Source organism: Microtus pennsylvanicus, chromosome 7 (assembly GCF_037038515.1).
Source record: "Microtus pennsylvanicus isolate mMicPen1 chromosome 7, mMicPen1.hap1, whole genome shotgun sequence".
In the NCBI taxonomy this organism is placed as follows: Eukaryota; Metazoa; Chordata; class Mammalia; order Rodentia; family Cricetidae; genus Microtus; species Microtus pennsylvanicus.
The window spans coordinates 19,416,586-19,441,978 of NC_134585.1; the positions used below are offsets into that span (position 1 = coordinate 19,416,586).

Genomic DNA, 25,393 nt, shown 5'->3' on the forward strand with positions numbered 1-25,393 from the left:
GTAGGTGTGGCTCTGTTGGAGGAAGTGTGTCGTTGAGGGTGGGCTTTGGGGTATCAAAAGCTCTAACAAAGCCCTACAACCTTTCTTCCTGCTCCCTGCAGTTCAGGTATAGAACTCCCAGTTTCATCTCCAGCACCAAGTCTGCCTGTGCCGTTCTCCCCACCATGATGACTATGGACTAAACTTCTGAAACAGTAATCAAGCCCCACCCACAATCAAACGCTTTGCTTCTTTGTTTGTTTGTATTTAAAAACTTTGTAAATACATGTGTTATTTTTTTGTCTGTCGGTTTGTTTTAATTTTAAGTTGGTTTCAAGACCATAGACCCTGAACATTGATTAAAAAAAAAAAACTAGGTGCCAAGATGTGTCCATCTACAGCAATCCTTTTCATTAATAACTGCACTGCATATTAATAACTGGTCTAACCTACTTCTAAGTTTTATGATGACTTCTGTGAGAAACTCAAAAAGCAAGTTTCCTTAATAATTGATTACAATTCAAAATAGCGCCCTCTTCCCTGATGCCTGAAATTTATACATTGAGGAATTACTTGGGTTGGCACAAACTTGCAGAGGGTATTATCTTGCACATAAAATCAGAATGTAGAAAGGGTGGTGGAAATCTAATTCAGATAAAATCCAGCTATTTAGAATTTTTATTATTGTTATTTTCCTTTGTTCCAAAGAATTTCATGCAAGTATACTATGAAATACGATCACATCCCTCACCCATTTCTTTCCTTCAACTTCCTTCATATCTTTCTAACATTCCTGCCTTATTTAATGTTTTCTTTTAAAATTAGTTCTGGAAGCTACTAACTCAAATTAGTGCTTCCCATGTGTGCATAAGTGTACACTCGCCTAACTGGAACATGGGAAGCATACCAGTAGCCTTTGAAAAACAATGATTCTCCTAGCCTCTTCCCAGAAGCTATTGTTTTACTTATAGGCAGGCAAGCAGTTATAGGGAGAAAGTTTTCTTATCATTACTTTTAACTGACATTAACAAAATAACCCCACAATGCTCAGAACATCTTGCCCTTTGGTTCTTAGGGTCACGGTTTCGAAGGAAAGGAGGAAAGTTGAATGGTTACTCTCAAAGTGTCTATGCCATTGCTTCGATGCAAAACTGACAAAGAAACGTTAAAGGGGAAATGATGCAAGAGGATTCCTTCGATAAGAACTGACTGTCACTTGGCGAGTACACCCAGATCCCATTGTCAGTGTCTGTCCTGGTGGATTCCTGAGGAGCCTTAGGCATTTACTTTCATGAAGCGAGAGCTCATTAATCTCGCAGACAGAATTCAGCATCAACATCTGCACTTCACATAAATTTCAGAAAGAAAACAGCATCAAAGCACACATACTCTCACAGGGCACATCTGGGAATTACATTTGTAAGGGGTATGTAATTATGATTTAATGAAGGTTCTAGAATTTAATTTCTAGTGTAGTTTATTATAGTGAAATCCTTAGTTCATACCATCAATATAGAATAATCACAAATAAGGAAATCCACCAACAATATCTGGTAAATAACTATATAAATTACACTTGTAGATTAATCTGATCTAGTTAAATGAATTGCTCATGATTTCAAACACATATATATATATATAGTTTTATAGTGCTAACATTCTTGAATTATCATTGTCAATATTTTTAACACTATGATTGATTTTAATTGTAGCCATGATCGAGTAGGAGTAGTCACTCAACAACCTAGACGTATTTGTTTTGACAGTTACAAGGAAGTGGCAGGCAGATAATAGACACATTACCAGGTCTCTCCATATTTTGTATATATCACTTGTGTTTCTGTTCTTTCCTTCCTACTTGAGGGTACATTGCATCAGCACCTACACAAGTTCTGTATTTCCCTGCCTCATAAAGTGTTGGTTGTATCATCTAATTTACGGTATCTGCATCGTTTATAGGAATTAAAAACATATGCACCTAGGTTCAGGAAGCCTGGCCTTGTGTCACTATTCTCCAGATTGCTATACTATTAGTCTTTTTCAAATTGTTCAAGAATTGGAGTGGCCAAAAATATCCTCCCTTTTGGAAATATACTATGTGATGCATGCAGTATTGGTACCAGAGTTGTGCTGTGCTGAAAGGCAGGGTAAAGATACCACAACATCTCAACTTCATTTTAAAGTTCAAGAAATGTTGTGTGATGGATGTAAGTAAGGTTAAGTAAGGGCATTAGTAGGAGGTCCTATATCATATGATACATAAAAATAAATTTTTTGAATTTTAAAATTTTAAATGAGATGTATAATGATATTTGAACAAATTTTCAAATTATTAATCTATAATTCATAACTTACTATTAAATAACCACATATTTACAATTGGAAACTAGCTAATGAGGTTTTCAGTTCTTAACTAGGTAACAACAATTTATGAATTGTGTCTAGTATATCTGTAACAATTCTCTATTCAGAGAAAAAAATAAGAATGGAAAAGGTGAATAAAATTGCCAGGCATGAAGATTTAGAGGCTTCAATTACATTGATTCAGACCATTCTCTCTATAGATAAATATTATACTAAATAGAATGAAGCTAAATTAATCTAAGACTATGTCTATATTATGATTTAATATAACAATAAAAGATTAAATTTTAGCTTTATATAATTCATAATTAAAAATTGCTAATTGACATTTTGATGGTCCATTAGAAAATAAAAATAACAAGACTAGAAAGTATCATAAAAGTTGTCAAAATTTTAAAATTCTATATTGAATAAAATAGTAACCAACACCACCAGAAAAACCTTTCACAATATTTACAAGCACTAGAAACTGACTAGCTTTCATTATTCTACCAATTGTGTTCTCCATATGGTTTTAATTATTTGAAGTCTAAAATATGTCTGTGTGTGTGTGTGCTTGTGTGTGCATGTGCTTGTTTCTATTAACAAACAAGTGAACATTCATGGATGAGCTCCTGGGATGCGCACTAAATCATCTTCATCAGATTCTTAATTCCAAGTGTGGATTGTTCAGAGTCTCATTTACTTAGAACAGAAAACTATTCGACGCCACAATATGAAAATTCAGAGGATTGCTGTCCATAATTTCTCACTAGTCAATGGCTGCTTTTTAAGTATCATGGAAAATATCAATGCTGCATAGAAGTAGGATGATGTTTTCCTCCCTCCCATGTAATTAAAATAATATTAAAAACTGTATCAAAGATCTGCTCTACAGTGATCTGGTCAAGTTAAAGAATAAAAGATAGCAGAAAGACTTAAAATTGATGTTTTTGACCGTTTATAGTTATACACTCTCCAACAAACAGGAGAACAAAGCAAGGTGATATTCAGTACTTAAAGGTATCTTAGTACCTGTAAATCTGGCTAAACTAATATGGTTTAATTTTTCCACCATTATTTAGTCTCCCTCATGAAAGTAAATGCAACTCAATTCTAAAATATAAACGAAACATATAGGCAAGGATGGGATTCATTTATTTACTAGATTAGGAAAATCTGAATTTCAAGATCATTGGATTCATTTTTAGTGAATATTAAGTGATGTGTCAGTAACTCTGAGTAGAAATGCTTGGAAAAAATACTTTAATTTGGGATATTTTTAAATTTTTGGAAAATGTACATAGACTTAACCTGTTGAGAATCTTTACTCCGAAATTCAGAAATCTCAAGTCTTCTGAAATCTAAAACTATCTGAGTGTCATGCCTACTTCTGGGCTTTCAGATGATCAATGTTCTACCAACTTCAAACAACAGATTAAATAAAACATTTATTATGTTAAAAGTAGCAAGGTATTGATAAGCAATGCCCACTCAAGACTTTAAGCATAGTTTTCTCTGGTAGCATCTTCCCTTACTTGTTTGTTTTCCATTGTACCACCAATACGTTATCTATGAGAATAAATTTTCTCATGTTCCAACAGAGTATGGATAAACAGAGAGATGGGACAACAACAATCATACTAAAAAGCGTCTCAATAAAGTTTTTTTAATATATGAACCTAACATATGTAGTAATTACCCTTAAAAGAAATATTTATTATGAAGTTAAATATAATGACAAATATAATGTTTTCATATTATACCCTGTGTGAAATATTAATTTTTCACAGTACAGATAACTTTATAATATAGGTACTGCTTAGAAATTCTTTTTAAGCTATGAGAAGCTCAAGGAAAAGAACAAAGGTGTGGAGAAACACCAGTCTGCCCAAGGGCTATACACCTCTTACAACTGACAACTCTACTTTATTGTTCTAATAATTCTGTGAAGTGCTAACCTCAAAAACCTACCATTTTGGAGAAAAACTGTGAACTCATCAACAACATCAAGGAAAAGAGCAATACCTGTTGTGCTACTCCAGCCAATTAAGAATAGTTAATTCATTTCAATCTGATACAGTTGATTTATAAAATAGAGACTCTTTAAAGCCAAATAAATATATGTCTTCTGTAAAGCTAGTTACAATTTCTTAGAATTTATTGTCTCCAAGTTGCATAATTACAATGTTATAAATTTTTAAAACTCTGATATAGAAAGCAAACATAGTCAATAAGTTAAAAAAAAAAGCCACCCAGATTTACTCTAGGTAATGATCCAGCAGAAGAGAGCCAACGGCAACGTCTTCCCTCCTGCCTGTTCGTAAGTAGCTCACCTGGTTAGCAATCTGCCGAGCGAGGACATCCATCCTTGATCCGGACTCTGATATCATTTTAGCTGCATAGATGACATCAGTGGTATGCTTCAGTGGTCCTTTTCCCCTGAAAATAAATAATGCATATTAGTTTTGGTGGTTCATATATAAAAAGATATAACAGAATTAATGTATACATGTCAGCAGATACACAGTTTATTTTTATTTTCACTTTTAAGATGTGTGTGTGTGTGTGTGTGTGTGTGTGTGTGTGTGTGTGTGTGTTGGGATCTGCAGAGACCAAGAGAGGGCATTGATTGGTTTCCCTGGATCTGGAGTCTGGAATTATATATATGCTATTGTTAGCCACTCTAAGATCTGGGGACTGAACTTGGGTCCTCTACAAAAATGCAACTGACATTTAGGCTCACATAAGTAAAAGATTTACAAATCAAAGAAGTAGCAAATATACTTATGTGTTTTGCTATTGGTTAAGCCCAAAGCCTACTTAATTTTATTCTTGAACCTAAAATTAAAATCTATGGTATTAAAATTCATATAATAATAATACAAAGAAGATGAATAGCATTGAGCTACTGAGCTTTGTTTGATTATAATAAAGCTCAGTTTAGTGATACCTTGGTGGACCCAAATATTCTAATGCAAAGATCATTTATACAGAGGATATACATTCAACCTTGCATTGTGAGAAGCCAGGCTACTCACAATTTTTCTCTTAAATCCATCTTGTATATTTTTCAGCTATTTCATTTTGTTTTTTATCACATAATCTCTTCTCTATCATTAATTCAAATATAGATCTGACCTGAGAAATGTGTAATGTAGGACTTCAGCATTGCAGTTTAAATTAAATTTTTTCTCTTTGTAGACCCCACTGTGTGCTAACGCGCTTTAAAGAATAGACACCCCAAGTCTGACCTAAGTGAGTCCACTTGCTCCGCTAGTTCTTCAAAGGAGAACATTGTCAGTTCTGCTGCAGTGAATCCGATGATTTTCTTTTCCCAGACCAAAATGAGTTTTGAGTGTGGGAACAATTCATCAGGAATTCTGAAAAGGTGTGCTCTCTGCTTCTCTCAAAGGATAATCCATCCTTTCTTGTTTTCAATAAAGATGTATTATAAAATCAAAAGGTGTGCTCAAACGATAATCCATTCTTTCTCGTTTTCAACAGAGCTATATTATAAAATCAATTGTTGCACAAAGGCCATGTTGTGTGCCCATCTTCATCAGAAAGAGAAGACACCAGCTGCAGAGTAGCGTCCTGGCAGCCTCTGTAAGGCTTCCCATCTTTTGCTCACCGCTGTCCACTCGTGATTTCTATCACTTTCAAGTTATAATCTGGGCATATAGAAAGAAGGATGTGACATAGGTAAGGAGCCTGCGGTTCCAAGCTCAGAGCATACTAGGAAGTGAATGAGTCTTGAGAACACTGTTTGCTCATTCATGCCCATATGGTTTTCTATTTCCTCTCATTTTTCTCTAAATCTACTTTTATGTTTTTACATAGATTTCTTCTCCTGGGGTAAAACAAAACAAAACAAAATAAATGCAGTAGTATACCAGTTTTTGAGTACAAACCTGCATTCACATAATTTGGACTGTTTCCAAAACAAAACAAAGCAGCAAAAGATAAAACAACAACAAAATCCCTGCTCCCTACTGACTGGAACCAATCTCTGTTTCCTTGACTTCAGGGATAGGGGTAGCATTCAACACATATTGACTTTCTAACGATTACCTAAGTTTATTTCTTCAACATGCCCTAGCCATAAAGTAAAGTATGAATTGCAAAATAAAATGTGTTACAACTTTAAGACAACTTTGGCTCATGATAGCACTGTATAAAAATAAGAATGCTGCCATGATCTCAGAGGGTAATTAGATAAGAATAATGATTTCTACAGGATTCCATTTGTTTCTTTGGTAAGTGATGAGCTTGACCCAGGAGGAGGTGGAGGAAAGCAGATATTTGTCTATACATATTGCTGTAACATAAATCAGGTACCACCAAATTTCTACCATTTCACTGGCCACAGGAGGTGTGTACACCTAAACTGGGATTTAAAAGAGAGATGCCTTCCTCTTTCTTATTATCTGGAAAAACAGAGGAAAGACAACCTGAGCAGAGGTAGCTGTAATATCCACTATCACTCCCCATTCACTTCCCAACCCTGCTGAGCACCAAGACACAGAGTTTGGATTGTGATCCCTGTCTCTAGAAGACAATGAGCCCCCAAGGTGTGATTCACAAGGTTGATTATTCTTTGATGCTCTAGAAAAGTGGGGAGGGGGGTAATGAGCAATGTGAGAGTTAATAGAAAGATAGGAAGGGCAAGAAGAGGAATGCTTTGACTAGGCAAGTTAGGATGGCTACAGATGAGGAGAGGATATCTTTCTCTATGTTTTAGTTCCACCTTAGCTTGAATGTAACAGTAGAAACAAAAGTGCAAAACTCGACAGAGATGTTGGAGAAATATATTTGCTCACTCAGAAGATGGACTGGCTAGTTCTGTGTTAACATGGCCCTTCGTCTGGGAAGAAGAAACTCCAGGTGAGAAAAATCTTTATCAAATTGGCCTGTAGGCAAGTCTACAGAGCACATTCTTTGGTAATGATTGGTAAGAGTCCTGTCCTCCATAGGTGGTGTCATCCCTAGGCACACGGTGTTGGCTCTTATAAGAAAGCAAACAGAGCAAGCTGTGGGAGCAAGTCAGCAAGTCTCTTTCCTCCATGGTCTATGTTCCTGCCTCCAGGGTCCTACTTTTCTTGTGTTCCTGCCTTGGCTTCCCACAATGATGGACTGTGATTGGGAAGTGGAAGCCAAAAGTCTCTTTTCTCTTCAGGCTCCTTGATTATGGTCTTTATCACAGAAATAAGAAACAAATTAATACAGAAGCATGGTTCTATACAGTGATTAAAGAGCACAGTTGCTTCATGCTCTGATAAGCAACCTAAGACTTCTGCACCTGTGAGCTGCACACCACAATGTGTGTGTCCCCCGTGTACACACCCCAAAAGCCTTTTTATCTTCCCTCCTTCATAGTGGCTCTCCAAACCAGCATAAGAAAAAATTTCTCTAAAATGAAACAGGAAAAACTTAAAAATACCAGTCCATGTGACACGATGAAAAGCTGGCCTCAGAAATGGTTATCCTCCCACGCCTTTACTGCTGACATGGGCTTCTTTGCAACTTAAGAGAAAAATCAACATTAATTGCTTCAATGTTTGAACTGCTCTTATCAAATTTGCTCTATGCATCAGGGATGACTGGAAGTTATGTACATGGTTATGCTCACGGAAGGAATTGCATTTCATTATCTCTATGCCTCTCCAGAGAAAGTTAAACTTAAATAAAGCTGTCTTCGCTCCCAAAAGACAATGCATCAATTTTCAAGGTCTTAAGCAATGGACAAAGGTTGTTTCTAAGCAGAACAACCAAGCCTCTTGCCGCTTAAACAATGCACAAAGAGTTATCTGTACAGAATGGACCTAATGGACCCTTATCTGCAAATAAGGTATGCCCCTGTAAGAAAACCCTAGGCTAATAAAGAAGCAATTTCTTCTAGCTCCAAATACAAGCCTTGCTATGAGACCATGATCTTAAAAGTCACAATAAGTTTTGGTATACCTTCATGCAATGGTAACACATGATGACAAACCATGATTACTCCTTTCCCCTCACTCTTAATTAGATGTACTGCCTAGGAAGCGTCTCTCTAAGTGCCAAAGAAAATACACATTTTGCAAATGATTCCTTATCATGTCACGCTTCCAAGCCAAGTTGCAATCACTGAAACTATGACAAATTTTGAACGTTCTCAGCCTGAAACATGCTATGTAATGAAGGCTTTCAAATCGGGGGATGAAAAGAGAGGTTGTCTGCTGCATTCCTGTTCGTAATGGACCCTCGTGATTTCTTGTCAAGGAACTGTGCCTTAAATCACAGAGTTAGGTCTCACAAAGAAAGACATTCAGGGTAAGAGTGGGGAGAAAGTGAAATATCTGCAAGTATTTTTAAAAAATTAGAGGCCAGTAGTTTTTTTTAATACAAAGTGATCAAAATAATTATCCATAATCCAACATGGAAGGCAATGAGGAAGAGGGATTCCCAATGACTATGTGATGGTACTTGCTTGTTTCTCTCCCACAATATATACTTTTAAAGAAAATCTTGTTGTATACAATTCATCTGTCAAAAATGTAAAAATACATGTTTGTTGTACACATGAAGACCTCAGTATGAATCAGGAGAACCCACATAAAGCTAATCCTGTATAAATTCAATCATTCCTATGGAGAAAGGAGAAGCTGACATAGAAGAATCACCAGAAACCAGGGCTCACTAGCATGTGGCCAATGTAAGTGAACGAGAGAGGCCCCTGTCTCAGTCATGCTAGAAGATAAAGGCTGACACCAACATTATCACCATACATGTGCTGTGGCATATGATTACCTGCACACACACACACTTGAGTGCTGCACTCATAATGACACACACATGCACTTGCATATACACAAACACTCATTCATAGATACATATGCATATCCGATTATGAATAAAATTAAAAGTTTTAAATCATGACAGAAGATCTAATGAGAAAAACTCAATGAAATGCAGACAGCACAGATTTAGGTGAATGAAAAAAAGTTCTTTGAAAAGTTGATTTTCTAGTTCAACAAACATATCCTGTCCACTTCTACCATTATTATGTTCTCAGCCCATCACAATCTTAGCCCTTTCTTTCTTTCTCTTTGGTTTCAATAAACAATATAGAGACTATGAACCCATGAGTTCTACTACTCAGAGTTCAGGTTTAGTGAAACTAGTGTTGAATCATCTAATCTTCTGTTTGCAGAGAAAAAGAATATCATTGAAATGATTTGGTATTTTGTGCTACCAATTAAGCAGAAAATTATATTGTTTACATTTTGCAGTCTCTATATCTTTGATATAGATTTGCATGTATGAGACCCAGACTTTGCTGCTCAATCCTCTTTTCCTTTGGTATCAATATTTTCTTTACACATATGAAGATGAAATGCATAATAATATATTTCCAATGGTAATGAACATATTTATTGTTTTCTGCATTCAATTCAAAACTCCATATACATTACTTTATAATTATTATCCCTGCTCTGTTATTTCAAAGTGAATTTTTTTTTAACGAATGACACTTTATTCAGTCATTTTCAAAGTGAAAATTTTTTCCCACTGGCATACACATTTGCATTTTTGGAAGCATTGCCTTAGGGGGTTGACATAGATCCTAGTTGTATGACTTTAGGTCACTATGGGTAAGTGCTGAAGAGTCAGAGTATCATGTTCCATTCTGGCTCTCTACTGTCTGGTTTTCCAGGGTGTGATATATTCCCACAAGATCCCATCACCACCATTAGGCTTCACCAATTTCCATGCACCCGTATTGATAGGCTGTAGTCTATGAAACCACCAGCCAAATTAAACCCTTCAGGTTCTGTCAGGAATTTAGTGACAACAGCAAGGAAAGTAATGAGTAATTTATTTCCTGTGCCTGTGATATGAAAGCCTGACCAAAATCAAATTACGGGTGGAAAGTGTTTTACAGCTTATAATTGCAGGTCCATTGTTGAAAAAAGTCAGGGCAAGAACAAAAGCAATAACTTTTTAACAGAAACCATGAAAAAAACAACAATTTGCTGGCTCAGTCACAGACTCATGGTAACTAGGTTTCTTACAAAGCCCAGGATCACTTGCCTAAGGAACGTTGCCTCCTATAGTTGGCTGGATACCCCTACATTAACTAACAGCCAAAAATATATCTCATAGACACTCCCACAGATCAATCTGATAAGGAAATTCCTCAGTTACTTTCTTTGTAGGTCACTCTAGCCTGTGTCAAGTTGACAATTAATACTAACAAGGACAATACCCAATGGCTTTAAACTGAGGGAGAGAAATGTTAAATCTGTTTTAAATCACTTATTTAGCTTCAAAGTATGAACAATAGGATTTAAATTTATGTCATGTAGAGTAGCATCTTCTTTTAGAAACTGGTGTATTACTTTTCCTAAAACATAGCAAGTAACAGAAATATAAGCTTAGACAGTGGTAAAAGTTGCTCTGGATGTAATTACAGGCAGAGCAGAGACCACAATTACATGCCGATATGTGTCGCATGTGCAGATGCCAGAGGAGATAGTGCTGTGGGACAATGGTGTGTACCCTGTCACTTGTACTTGAAATAAACGCTGATTGTCCAGTAGCCAGGCAGGAAGTAAATGTGCAGTGACCAGGCAAGAAGTAGAGGCAGAGCAAGGAGAACAGGAGAATACTGGGAAGAAGAATGAGTCAGTCTGCAGCTGTCGTCCAGACACAGAGCAAGCAGGATGTGAATGCCTCTCCAAAAAAGATACCAAGCCACGTGGCTAACACAGACAAGAATTATGGGCTAATATAAATTATAAGAGTTAATAAGAAGCCTCAGCTAATAGTCCAATCAGTTTATAATTAATGTAGACTTCTGTATTTTTTTTTTTGAGACTGAACAACTGTGGGACTTGGCAGGACAGAAGGCTCAGTCAACAACGTGTGTGTGTGTGTGTGTGTGTGTGTGTGTGTGTGTGTGTGTGTGTGTGTGTTAGAGACAGAGAGAAGACAGAGAGAACAAGAGGAAAGACACAAAGGAGAGTGAAAGGCAGAGAAGTGAAGAGACAGAAAGACAAGAGACAGAGAGGAAAGACAGAGGAGAGAGATAGGAGAGAGTAGAGTGAAACAGAGACAGAGGGAAGAGACAGAGAGAAGAGAGACAGAGAGGAAAGAGACAGAGAGGAAAGACAGAGGAGAGAGATAGCAGAGAGCAGAGTGAAACAGAGACAGAGAGGGAAGAGACAGAGAGAAGAGAGACAGAGAGAGTGTGGATATAGGCTGTAGAGATTCCATTACTAAAATCCACAAACAAATTTTTATAAAATTGAGACACACGTAAGTCCCTTTTTTTCCTCATTGCCTTCAATTCTCCAATATCCCTTCAACTCTTAGCATTATATTAGATCCCAGAAAAAGTAAATTTGGTGGTGGGGAAAATGACACAATTGAATGAGCACATCTAAACTCTTACGGTAAGGGGCAAAAGTACAGCTGAAAGGAAGGGATCCTTTAGCAAAGCTTATTTAGTTTCAAATTGTGAATGAGACAAGGTAATTCACACAAAAAAAACGTAACTGGATATTTTTCTTAATGCAAAAAAAATTTTCTATATTTCCCTGTGATTGTTTTGTTAAATTTGTACTGAAAATACTTTGAATAATAAAGTTCACTCTGTGGTTATCATGTTCTAGATGCTTAAGATTTTACTCAGTCTTACACACGGTACTGCTGGGAGGAGCTGGGAGGGTTTTGAGTCCCACCAATTATTTATTTATTTATTTATTTATTTATTTATATTTTAAGTGTTTTTATAGGCACACATTGTGCATGTTCTGCTGTTAGACATTACCTGTGCCCTGTTAAATGGAGAATAGGTTCTTTTTTTTTTTTTTTTTTTTTTTTTGGTTTTTCAAGACAGGGTTTCTCTGTAGCTTTGGAGCCCGTCCTGGAACTTCCTTGGTAGACCAGGCTGGCCTCGAACTCCAACTCACAGAGATCCGCCTGTCTCTGCCTCCCAAGTGCTGGGATTACAGGCGTGCGCCACCACCGCCCGGCTCGAGAATAGGTTCTTAGAAGTTCAAAGTTCTTTCACCTTTCTCCAAAAGATGAGTCCAGAGAACTTTAAACTGAGTGACAAGGTGGGCAAGTTGGTAGTACTCTGGAGCACAACACAAGGTACCATCCTAGGTGTTCTCAACACATGTGCCCTTCTGGACCAGAATCCCACTGATAAGCTTGATGCAACATAATAATCTACTCCGTTCTCTGCCTACTCCCTCCTGTAACGATCCAAGCAATATGAAACTACTCAGATAATTGTTTCATCACACAGACTTTAACAAAATGCCTTCTGCAAAGTTTCTTTGCATCTTCTTTGAAGATGATAGTCACAGGTTCTGGGTACTAGGAGGCAGAGTTTTTGGGTGTTCATCCTCAAGCCTGTCATCATCCTTAAGAGTCACCACCAGGAAGTCAGAATTGCCTTCTGTGAGAAAGCCACTTGATTGCAAGTTTTTTTTATAATCATCCATCCTATGGGCTTCTAGGAGATGCTTCTTTAAGGGTTTATTCTTTTCTAACTTGACTAGTATTTTTCTCAATGTTAGTGAAAGTTACTCCCTATTATAATCAGTTGTTGCTATCTACTTATGGTCTTTTCTTGGTTTTGACAACAACACAGGTGATGGAGGTGGCACCCAGGAGTCACAGGCAAATGGGATTATCCAGGGACACATCGCGTGTGTTGGGTACTCTTCTTCCCAATACATTATCTTAACTGTGTCATGACTGTCTATTGTCCTGGTGCTACTCGTGATTCTTGCTGCCAATCAGATTCCCTCAAAATATAACTCATAGCAATATGGCAAGAAGGGAGTTCATTCAGGGAGAGATGAAGAAAAATTTTCAGGTGATTACTACATGTACCCCTTTGTTCTTTGGGTTTCATGGGAGATGAAAGTATCCTTCCGGTAACACATCCGGAAGTGATACCCACTGCACAGTTGGAGGGCTCCCTTAGAAATAATGTCATAGTTAGAAATGCTTAAAAATATGCCTTGTAGCAGATGGTTGCTGATGATGTGAAATCCAGTGTAGAGTGGCTTCTCAATGATGTCCTTCAAGTCAGTGAGTGGTGAGAAATAATAAGGAAAACTTTCTGTACGTTCCCTACCGCAGAGACAAGACACCCTACTGTGCCTCCCTTACTTTCACCAAAGAACTTTAAGTCATTATTCATGGGTATCTTTTCAGATAATGGGAAATCTGTGCTCAGCTCTAACATTTGAGAACAAATCTTTTCTCAAAGTAATAATTCTCAGAGTAATGTGCAGAGGTGAGAAAAGATTTGTTCTCAAATATTACTCTGAGTGTGCTCATTGATCAAAGCCGGTCTACTGTACATACAATCACCCACTCTGACTGGGGAGTCCCTCCTTTTCCTCTTAAAAGTGGACTCAGCATTGATCAGCTTAGGTCTAGATGAGGAAACAAAAAGGTGAGGGGCCACTGACTTAGTCAAGAGCTATTACAATTAACAGAAGGTTACAGGGCTGCCTCAAGAGTCTGATGTGGGGCTGGAGAGATGTCTCAGAGGTTAAGAGCACTGGCTATTCTTTAATTTTCAGATGTGTGACCCAGATGTGCGACCCAGATGTTATTTCCAGATGTGCGGTCCAGATGTTCATTTCCAGATGTGCGATCCAGATGTCATTCCAGATGTTCGGCCCCAGATGTGTGGCAGATGTTCATTTCCAGATGTGCAAACCAGATGTCATTCCAGATGTGTTCCAGATGTGCAAACCAGATGTTCACTCCAGATGTTCATTCCAGATGTTCATTTCCAGATGTGTGATCCAGATGTCATTACAGATGTTCGTCCCCAGATGTGTGGCAGATGTTCATTTCCAGATGTGCAAACCAGATGTCATTCCAGATGTTCATTCCAGGTGTTCATTTCCAGATGTGTGATCCAGATGTCATTCCAGATGTGTTCCAGATGTGCAAACCAGATGTTCATTCCAGATGTTCATTTCCAGATGTGCGATCCAGATTTCATTCCAGATGTGTTCCAGATGTGCGAAGCAGATGTTTGTTCCAGATGTTCATTTCCAGATGTGCGACTCAGATGTCATTCCAGATGTTCATCCCCAGATGTGTGGCAGATGTTCATTTCCAGATGTGCGAACCAGATGTCTTTCCAAATGTGTCCCAGATGTGCAAACCAGATGTTCATTCCGGATGTGCAGTCCAGATGTTCAGTTCCAGATGTGCGATCCAGTTGGCTTTCCATGCTTCTTTCCAGATGTGCGATCCAGAGTCATTCCAGATGTTTCCCCCAGATGTGCAAACCAGATGTTCATTCCAGATATGCGATCCAGATGTCGTTCCATATGTTTATTTCCAGATGTCATTTCCAGATGTGTGGCAGATGTTTATTTCCAGATGTGTGATCTGTATCGCATATCTGGAATGAACATCTGGTTTGCACATCTGGGGGGAAACATCTGGAATGACATCTGGATCGCACATCTGGAAAGAAGCATGGAAAGCCATCTGGATCGCACATCTGGAACTGAACATCTGGACCGCACATCCGATGTCATTCCAGATGTGTTCCCGGATGTCATTCGAGATGTTTATTTCCAGATGTGTAGCAGATGTTCATTTCCAGATGTGCGAACCAGCTGTCGTTCCAGGTGTGTCCCCAGATGTTCATTCCGGATGTGCGATCCAGATGTTTATTATGGTTGTGCATTCAGATGTGCGATATATACAGATTTTCTTTTTTCGTTTATTCTTTTCTCCATTCTTTCTATTTCAAAAGCCTCCCATTCTTCCTTTTTCTCTCAATCGGCTGGAGGCTCCCTGAAAGATTATTTGCATTATTCTTGCATGGTCAGTCAGAGTTTGTGAAAAGTCTGTTGGTTTTAGATTATTCCCCCAAAATATGAAAACCAAGTAGACTCTTGGGTTATATAGTTCATATTAGCATGTCATATCCATGATGGACATCTTAAAGATAGGAACAGGGAAGGTTATGTCAGTGAGCTTCCCATTTAAGGCCGGTGTTGTTCCAGAGCCTCGGCAGCACCACTGGATGCAGAGATGATGTTCTGGGCAGCCTAATGGATATTATGCCACCGTCTGCTCCTCTGGGTTCTAGAGACCACTGTATCCTTTTGTAATGTGTGAACCTCATCACTGAGATTCAATGATGAAGGTCAGAGTAAACAGATTTTGCTGTATCTGGTACATGGTTACCAGGATTTCCTTCAACTGTGGCAAAGTGAATATTGTTGCCAGCAATGACCTCTTTACTGATCTCAACTACATGGTCTGCATATTCCAATATGACTCTATCCACAGTAAGTTCCATAGCATAGTCAAGGCTGAGGATGGGAGACTTGTCGTCAACAGAAAAGCCAGGTTCATCTTCCAGAAGTAAGAAGTCTATGGCCCTCCCTGCCTCCCTTGTTCCTTTCTTCCTATTATTTCTGCTCTTTATTTCATGAGAGACACTGTTGTGTGATCCTGCCTGCGCCACAGATCAGGATGTCAGGCCATATGGGTACCCAGAACAACCATTCTCTTGCTCTTGAGGTTTGTTTCATTCAGTTTACTCTTTCTGAAAATTGGTTTCAGAGTTTTGCCAGCATTCTTTTAAAAATTTGATGGGCTGTGAGCACTCAAAAGTCAATTGAGATGATTGCCCTTGTCTGTTGCCTGGAAATGTTCTTCCAATTCTAGGAGTTCTGCTTTGAGAACGTGCACTGTGTCATAAAGCATCCATCTCAGTGGAGTGGGGTCATTTAGAGGAAACAAACAGGAAATGTCAGGAATAGTACTCTGAGTAAAATAGGAATCCCTTTGACTTTATCAGAGCAAAATTCAAAAAGCTTCTATCAGTTGCTTACACACTGGTGCTAAATAAGTCCCCCATTCCAAAAGCAAAAGATGACATTTTCCTGAAATCTGAAATTAGGATATTTGTAGTACTGTGCTCAACTTGACGATATTCTTATGCTAGCAGCCTGCATCCCAAAGCATTCCTTTTTTCCAGTGAAGTTTTGTTCTAGAAGCAGAAAAACATTTGTGATTTTAGCCAAACTGCTTTCCTGGGGCAGGGAGGGCTTTACTTAGTCTATTTTGTTAGGGAATGAGTGAATGTCTCATTTTTAACTTTTACAACCCACATGTGTATCCCGTTGAGGTGGTGAGGTCAGTATATCATAAAGCACATACATTAATTACAAAGGGATTGAATAAGCTGGGCATAATAGCTCATGCCTCTAATGTTAGTATTCTGGAGGCAAAAGCAGGCAGATCTCTCTGATTTTAAGACAATCCTGATCTACATATCATGTTTCAGTACAGCCAACATTACATAATTGGACCATGTCTCAAGAAAACCAAAACTAAACCAACCCATTTACCTACATTCCAAACAAACATATGAAACAATAAAAAATGAATAAATCAAGTAAAGATGGACAATATTTTAAATATCTCAGTAACTGACACTTCACTGACATCCTCAGATACCCGCAATATTTCCCTAGGAGAAAATATAAAGCCGGTATTAAGGATGCATCCCTTATTTTAAGCTATCTCCTTGGCAACAGATTTTAATGACTTTCTTCTTTCCATTTTATTAGATTATTACTTATTTTGTGAAACTGTCAATACTGAAACTATTACTTGGACTTTCAATTATTCTCAACTTATGGTTTCTTTCCTGAGAAAACAAAAACAGGTCCCACTTTACAAGGAAGAGCGCCCTAGTGACTTTTGGATGATAGTGAGCAAATCCCTAGTGGAAAGATTGTAAGGAGGAAGAAATGTTGGCTCAGGGTTTCCAGGTTCTGCCCATGGTTGCCTAGTCATACACAGTAAAGCAGAACATCATGGAGTTCATAGCACAGGAGATTTTTTACCTCTCGGCGAGCAGAAGCAGAAGAGGGAGAAAACAGCCCTAAGCTAGGTCTTTTCCTTTGTCCTTTTTTTTCAGTCCATGGGATGCTGCCACTGTCACCAATTAATCCTTTCTGGAAATGCCCTCAGTCATACCCAGAGGTTTGCCTCCATCCCCAACATGATTCAAAACCCAGACAGTTGACACTGGATGCTTACTATAACCACCAGTTTAGTCAAAATGAGATTATACTATTTATAAATCCATTTAGCCATGAAAACTATAAAATGAATTATCAATGTCAGTTATAACCCAATCCTGATAGGACAAATTTTTTGATATTTTCATTTTCCAGAATAACTCAGTATGTCTCTATTTTGGATACTAATACTTAAAAAATCATAGCTGAATGTCTTGCCTTTTTTTAAAAGTCTTTCCAATCAACCAAAGCAGAGAAAATAGATAATATGGCATTCTTCTGAACAATCCTGCCATTTTCTCTGTACATTGGTCAATATTTATCACTTCCTACTTAAGAGTAACAGAAAACGTGTCTTCACTTGGCTAAGACTCAAGCTTGCTAGGCAGATGTCTCCTACATTTCCTGGATTATCTTGAGGCAGAGAAAGCAGAAATGAGATCAACCATGGACTTCCCTATCAAAATTCTTCTAAAAATACTCATTTCAGGGATAAATTAAATTATTCCTATACCCAAGTTGGAAATAAACATCGTGGCTGTGACTTTTATTGTTTATCTTTAGTACTTTCAGGCATTGCGGAAAAGAAAGGATAATTAGAATGCATACATGAGGGATGGAAAAAATAAAGAAAAAAACATTCTTTCTTTTGAAGGTTCATGAGAAAGGTCAAATTTTCAAAGGATAATCATCTTTAAATAACTAAAATTATACAACAGATGAATATCCTAAAAATGTTTTTATTCTAATTTTTTAATATGCATGAACTTTCAACATTATAATTATCTATCCTATATCGTTCTCTCATTCTAAATTAGTTCCACATAGAGACGAGGAGTGATCATAAGGATGTGTTTTTATTGCTCCTCAATTTAGATGCTGGCAGGAAGCTTTATGCAAGTCACAAAACAACCAAAAGCAGTTATTCCTGTGAGCACAGATGCTAGGAATCATTTTAGGGGCTTTTGAGAATGGAAAGGAACTAAGGTACAGAGGAGAAATCCAAACTGACACCCCCCCAAAAAAACCCATCACAGACATCATCAATAATAATAGAATTAATAATGAGAATTCACAAGAATTAAAGAATAACTAATTATTTAAATGTAGCCATTCTTTCAAGAAATATGAAAGGCACTTGAAGGGCAGGAAATAGCAGATTCTTCTTTGTCCCCTGAGTGCTCACTTCCACATCCTTTAGTTCAGCCTATTCCCCATGAATCATGTTTCCAAAGGACCACCAAATGCAAGTATTGATTTATTTTTCTTTTCAAATGTCATGTTCACCTTGCTGTGCAATGTAAATGGTAGCTTAGTAGACTGAGTCTTCTGGACACAGAATCCTGAACACATGAAGAAGCAGTAAAGGCAGATGCTTGTAGGACCGTTCTGAAATGCATGAGTCTGTACCCTTCTTCCTGAAGCTGTCTCCCACTAGAAATTGTATTTTAGAGACTACGTTTCATATTGAACATCCAAGAAGAGATGGTTTGGTAATGTCCAAGCATATGTTTTCATGTAATTCTTTTATTAACTAGAACTAGATGATTTTCAGATTGCCTTGGAATTTGGGCTCATCTATTGCCATGCAATAGGCAGGATTTGCCTAATCCTATGCTGAACAAATTATATCATCTTTTCTCACCTCTGATATCATTTGGTTCATGGCTATGGGATATATTGAACTTCATTTTACAGATCTCTGATGACCTTTGGCCACATGCATGCCATTCTCAATTACCTCCTAGATACAACTGTTTTCTCTCTTGGGCTTCTCTCTCTGCTTCTTCCTGGACATAGCCTCCCTCCTTCTGCAGTAACTCCATATATATATTTTTTCTTTAACTTCTTTTTCTTTCCCCACCCCATGCTGTCATCAAATTCACTGTATATCTCACTAAAAACAGAGGCAAATATTTGTTTCCTTGTTGATTAAAAAGATGATTGGCCTTAGATTTCAAAGACGTTTTTATATGACGCATGATGACAATTTTTCATTGCCCTGCATTTTACAAACTAAGGAACTATTTCCCCATGGACTATTTGGTGGTTGATGTGCAGAGCTAGCCCTGAAGACAGAGAAGTGACTGTGAGCTCTAGTTCCAACACAAAGTTCCTAAACTCACAGCTGGATTTACTTCAGAAAGAAGCATATTGGGGGTCAATTAAACCTTGTATTTCTGATAATGCCTTAGGTTGATCCTATCACACACTATCAGTTTCTTTTATCTTTCTCACAGCCCCAAATCAATACACTGCCCCAACTATGTGTAAATCATGAAAGATTTTTATCTCACTAACACTCTTCCAGATAAGCTATTTATGAATTCATAAATTATTAGTAATTATTTGTATAGATGTGCTGTGGTTCTCTATGCGGTGATTTATTAGATATAAATAAGAATACATGTTACCTACTCTCCACAGCATGGACTGGTAAAATGAAAGCCTGTCCCCATGGGAAGACCATTCAGGTCCTAAATGTCTTCTCCTTTTCTAAAATTGTTTTTATTGAGCTATATGTTTTTCTCCACTCCCGTCTGTTCCTCCTCCCTCCTCTTCTTCCCTATCTCATGATCCCCATGCTCCCAATTTACTCAAGACATCTTGCCTTTTTCTACTTCCCATATAGATTAGATCCATGTATTATTCCAATTTTTTTAGTACCTGTTGAAGTTTGCTTTGTTACCTATATATATTTGGATTGGATAGAATGTTCTATAGATGCCTGTTAAGTCCATTTGAGTCATAACATCTGTTAGTTTCTTTAGTTCTGTTAAGTCTTTGTTTGGCAGACCTGTTCAATGTTAAGAGTGGGGTGTTGAAGCCCCTCACTAATAGTGTGTGACTTAAACTTTAGTAGTGTTTCTTTTATGTATGAGGGCACCTTTGCATTTGGGGCATAGATGTTCAGTATTGAGATTTCCTCTTGATTGTTTTTTCCTGTGACTAATTAGAAATGTCCTTCTTTGTCTCTTTTGACTGATTTTAATTTGAAATCTATTTTTTTTTTAGATATTAGGATAGCTACATCAGCTTGTTTCTTAGGTCAGTTTGATTGGAGGACTTTTTCCAACCCTTTACTCTAAGGTAATTTATTTCTTAAATAATTAAACAAAATGCTAATAAACGATAAACCTAAGTAGAATCAGACAAGAAGATCAAATCGGAACCAGAGAAATGTCTCACTAGTTAAGAGCATTGGCTCCCTTTCCAGAGATCTGGGTTAGATTCCCAGCATCCTGATGTTAGCTCCCAACTCTGTAAATCAGATTCCAGGGCATCCACACCCTATTCTGTCCTCTGTTGTTACCAGGCACACATTTGGTACACAGATATATGTGGAGGCATGATACATAAACCTATAAAATCTTTTGGAAAAGAAGTAAAATGATCAAGTAGACATAGAACATATTTATAATCAAAAATTGCTACGGACTGTGTAATTATGGGAACTAATAGCTGAATAAAGACTTGATGGACAGCTAGTATAACTTTCCTTGATGCAGAAATTGATTTTTCAGTTTGGCTAGGTGCTATCTGACTTTGATTGCATTTATACTGTGAGTAACAAGATGCTTTTGGTTGTGTTGCCAGCTGCCTCAACTGTTTCTTTAAACTGAACAAAATTATGCTGAATTCTAACCTTGATCCAACATCTACCCTTTGACCAAGAAAATGTGTTTGCAATAAGAGTAAAAGGTCAGATTCAGACATCTGGTGTGTTTACTTTAAAATATTACATTTTCAGTTGGATAAATTTTTATAATATGGAAAAAGAAAGTGACATTTAACAAATTAGATACAATTTAACAAATTAAATACATTTAACTAATTAGATACCAACAAGCAAGGAAAAGATGTGCAAATAATCATTTGCATGACCATGATAACTAATGCTTTGCTCCAGTAGATACAAATATGGGACAAGGAGAAGAGAAAAACAAGTAAGCCAATAAAAATCACAACACAGAGAGTGCTAGAGAAACCACTTAGTAGTTAAGAACATTTGCTGCTTTGGAATAGGACCCATGTTTTGGTTGCAGCACCCACGTGGTGGCAATTCCATTTCCAAGTGATCCAACACCATCTCTGGCCTCCTCCAGCACCAGGCACTCACTGATGCACAGACATGCATGCAGGAAAAACACTCAAACAAATAAAATAAAAATAAGTAAATTTTTAGAAGCGTCGACACTAGGCTTAATATTCAAACACATTAGAGAGAGGAATATAACACAGTGTTTTCTCAAAACTTTCCTATACTACAAAGGGAGGTGACAGGGAATTAGAAGAAAAATTAGAGCACTTTTTAGATAATTATAGAAGTAAACACTACTGAATCTAAGTATCAATTGTATCATGACTAAAATGAGGATCATGTTTATTATGCCCATCTTTCATAATAATTTCTAGAGATACATAGACAATTGTATATGGAAGTAGTGTTCAAATATAAAAAACCCATTGTCAAAGAATGATCTTCACATGTATTGTTGGAATGAATTGAGACAAATACTTATATCATTTGACACATTTGACCAAAAGAGGCATTCCCTGATGCTTGATTGCATGTTATACAAATGTGCTTGAGATAATTTTTATATATTTGAAGTTATAATAAAAAATAATTAAATAATTAACTACCCCTCAGTTTAAATGTTCATAGATATATTTTTGATCTAATACAGGTCTTACATGTAATTGTTTCTCTAAAGTAATTTTTGCTTAATTGCATGTGCTGTGTATATTTACATAGATTTATCTCCTAAAGATTGAGAAATACTACTTTAACTGGTTTATTTTATTAGGGCAATCACTGTATTTGGAGGTACTCAATAAGTACACCTTTAATTTTTAAATAAAACTTATATAATTATTTCCCTGTGTATGTGCTTGTGTATGAATATGTCTTCATATATGTGGTGGCCACACATATGTGTGGAGTTCAGAAAAGAACTAGAAAGAGTTCCTTCTCTTCTTCCACAATACAAGTCTTATGGATTGAACTCAGGTCTTTAGGATGGTGGCAGGCATTAAGTCTCTTGAGCCATCTCTCCCACCCACATATCACTTTAATCAAAACTACTACATACCTTTTAAGTTACACATATAAGAGCCAATAAAAATTATGAGCACTAGTTCTGAGTCATCATGCATTTTAAAATAGCCAATCATAAATCTGGTAACACACCCGAGTGTGTACTTCACATTCCCAGATACTTGTGTTTTGCTGATGTAAAGATAATGGGTTATTTCTAGTGCTTTTGTTATAGGCTTTATTTCCATGAAAGCCTTTTAGCAACTTTTAATAAAATGCCATTCAATTTGAGTAGGATAAATAAGCCACTGTATTGAGTAAGACAAATGAGATAATGATCATTAGATTTAATCTAGATCCCATACTGTAGATGACTTTGTCCAGAATTTTTAAATTTATATTTTATATTAGCTATGTCTTTCCAGCATCTGTTATGGTATTGTGACAGGTGTTTATTAATATGGATGCCTAATCACATCTCTTGGTTGCTAATAGCTTGGCAGTTCAACAGCTAAATATTGTCAAAATTCTTGATTATACATTGAAAACTGTGGATAATTGATTCAAAGTTGTTTTCCTTGGCTGAATTAAAAAATTAAACCCCATCCAGTATGTTTTGCTTTAGAATGTCAATATTCTTTCAACATTTCTAAAATCATTCAGTAATGAATTATTGTGAAGGAAACCAAAATGTTTCCACCAGAGAAAAGTTTTCTTGAACCAAATATCTTTAGAATCTTCATTTAAAAAATAAAGCTGAAACTTCAGTTTTGCCATGCATTGGGGGTTAAAGGTCAGAAAAGGAAGATTCAAAATAAGACAATTTTTATTTTACATACACACACCATTTCATCTCTATAAAATCTCAAATATTTAAATTAATTTATCTCAAAATGATTTCATCTATTCTGACTGTTGGAAGCCACAGGAACCCCTGCAGGGTTCACAGCCCTTTGACTGAGTGACTTCAGAAGATACCATTTGTAACCTAGTTTATAAGCTATAATTTCCCTGTGAATCTTTGATGTCTTTGAAGAAATCTCAAGACAATTTTTGTAGCCATTTGTAATCACCATATTTAGCATAAATTTCTTTGCATTTTTAAGAATTAATAATTTTATATCCCCAAAGTGCCTCATTTCTAACATTCTTTACTTTTGCTTCTTAGTGTCTTCAGTACTTGACTTTGTGTTGTGGGACAGTTTCTCTTATGCCTTGAGAGCAATACGTTCTCTATACTGTCCAATACAATTTCCATTAGACACAATAGCTACTGAGCAATGGAATGAATTTTGTATAATTAAGATATTGAGTTTGATTGCTATTTAACTTTAATTTTTACTCAAATATAAATAATGAAATTGGAGGAAGGGCAATTGAAAGAACTCACAGTTCTAATTCATTATGTTTGATTTTCTGATTAGGTGAAATTAAATTTTTGTGTTCTGATCAATGCTAAATGACTTGCAGATGCACTTTTGCTCTTCTTTGACTTCACCAAGGCAAAGCTAAATGATGGCAACACTAATAGGCTGTTTAGCTGTCTTCGCATTGTTTACAATTGTTGAAATTAACACACAGAAGCATTGGGTATCACTCATCTGACTGTTAGTATATTCAGTATCATTTTTCAAAGGGCTTACAACAGGAAAGATGATCTACAACATTCAAACCAAACTCAGTACAGAATACATGCTTGGCACCCATTAAAATCGTGTGCCAGCCCCTTATTGAGGGAGATACTTATGTGATAAATGCAAAGATAATTTATTTTTAATAAAAAAGTTACTCATTTAATCCATATCTCACATAGAGTAAAACATTTATTATTTTTATATATCAACATGCCATATATGTATAAATTGTCTATGAGACAGTAAGAGCCCACGCATATTCACCCATACATAAAATTACATATTTACAAATGAATATACTTGGAGCAAATAGTAGAAATTAGGTGCACACGCAACAATTTCTAGTTGTCTTTTTAATATTAAGCAAAAGAATGAGCTAATTTGACTGTGAGTATTAGTAATCAGAGACTATCATAGCTAATGTAGAATTTGAAAAGTATGTTTCTAAACAAGGTCTCTTAACACAGGCCTGTAATCTGACCCTTTCAGGAACCTGAGATGAGAGGACTAAAAGTTTGAGGTGTGACAGAGTTGCAAGGTAAGTTTAAGGTCAGGCTGGGCAATTGATCAAAATGATCTCTCAAATTAAATTAAAGGTGCATCCTAAACTGATTTGAAATACAATATCCAAAGACACTTAGAGTTTAAAGAACTTACCAGTTAAACTATGAATATTTATTGAGATATTTCTACTGATGGTACCATTCTGGTTTAAATTCCAGGAAGAATTCGAGAAGCATTGAATCTCAGAAGCTGCGAAGGCTACAATGCCTGTACATCATATATTCTCAGCTCAGTCTAACAGGGAAACGGGGTCTCTCAAATTAGTTCCCATTCTTGGGCTATTGATGTTTTCTTCCATCAACTGATACTGAGAATTGACAGACTGTCATATACAGCTCTGTATGAAACTCGGAGAATCTTTGTCTAATGAAAGAAACAGTGGAAGCAAAGCTCAATTTCTTCCAGAGGATGAATTCTATAAGAACTAAACACTTGGATTTGATGTTTGATTTATTCACAGGAATTCTGGTCTTACCTTTCAAGGGAGAAATTGTTTTATTATATTGCAATACATTATAATTATCGAAATAGTAAATCTGATGCCATATAGATTTTATAAGAAACTGTACTGTTTACTAGGAAACAGCCTTAAATTAAAATTTATTTCATTTCTTAAAAAAATATACTTTCTGGATTCAATAGAACGAGCCCTCATTTCTTCTTTAGAGAAGTAATGTGTTATTAAATAGATACACTTCAATTCTCACCTGAAATATGTGTTAGTATAAATTTGGAGAAAGACTACAGAGCATCAC

General features: G+C 36.6%; 1 protein-coding gene across 4 annotated transcripts in view; it reads right to left on the reverse strand.

Annotated features, from left to right (window-relative positions):
• Positions 1-25,393, reverse strand: part of Ctnna3 (catenin alpha 3) — a 1,278,003-nt gene that overhangs the window by 52,296 nt on the left and 1,200,314 nt on the right. For all 4 annotated transcript variants that reach the window (XM_075980084.1, XM_075980083.1, XM_075980082.1 and 1 more), the window contains exon 16: positions 4,659-4,764. In XM_075980084.1, coding sequence (XP_075836199.1) covers positions 4,659-4,764 — 106 coding nt within the window. The remainder of the gene's footprint in view (positions 1-4,658; positions 4,765-25,393) is intronic.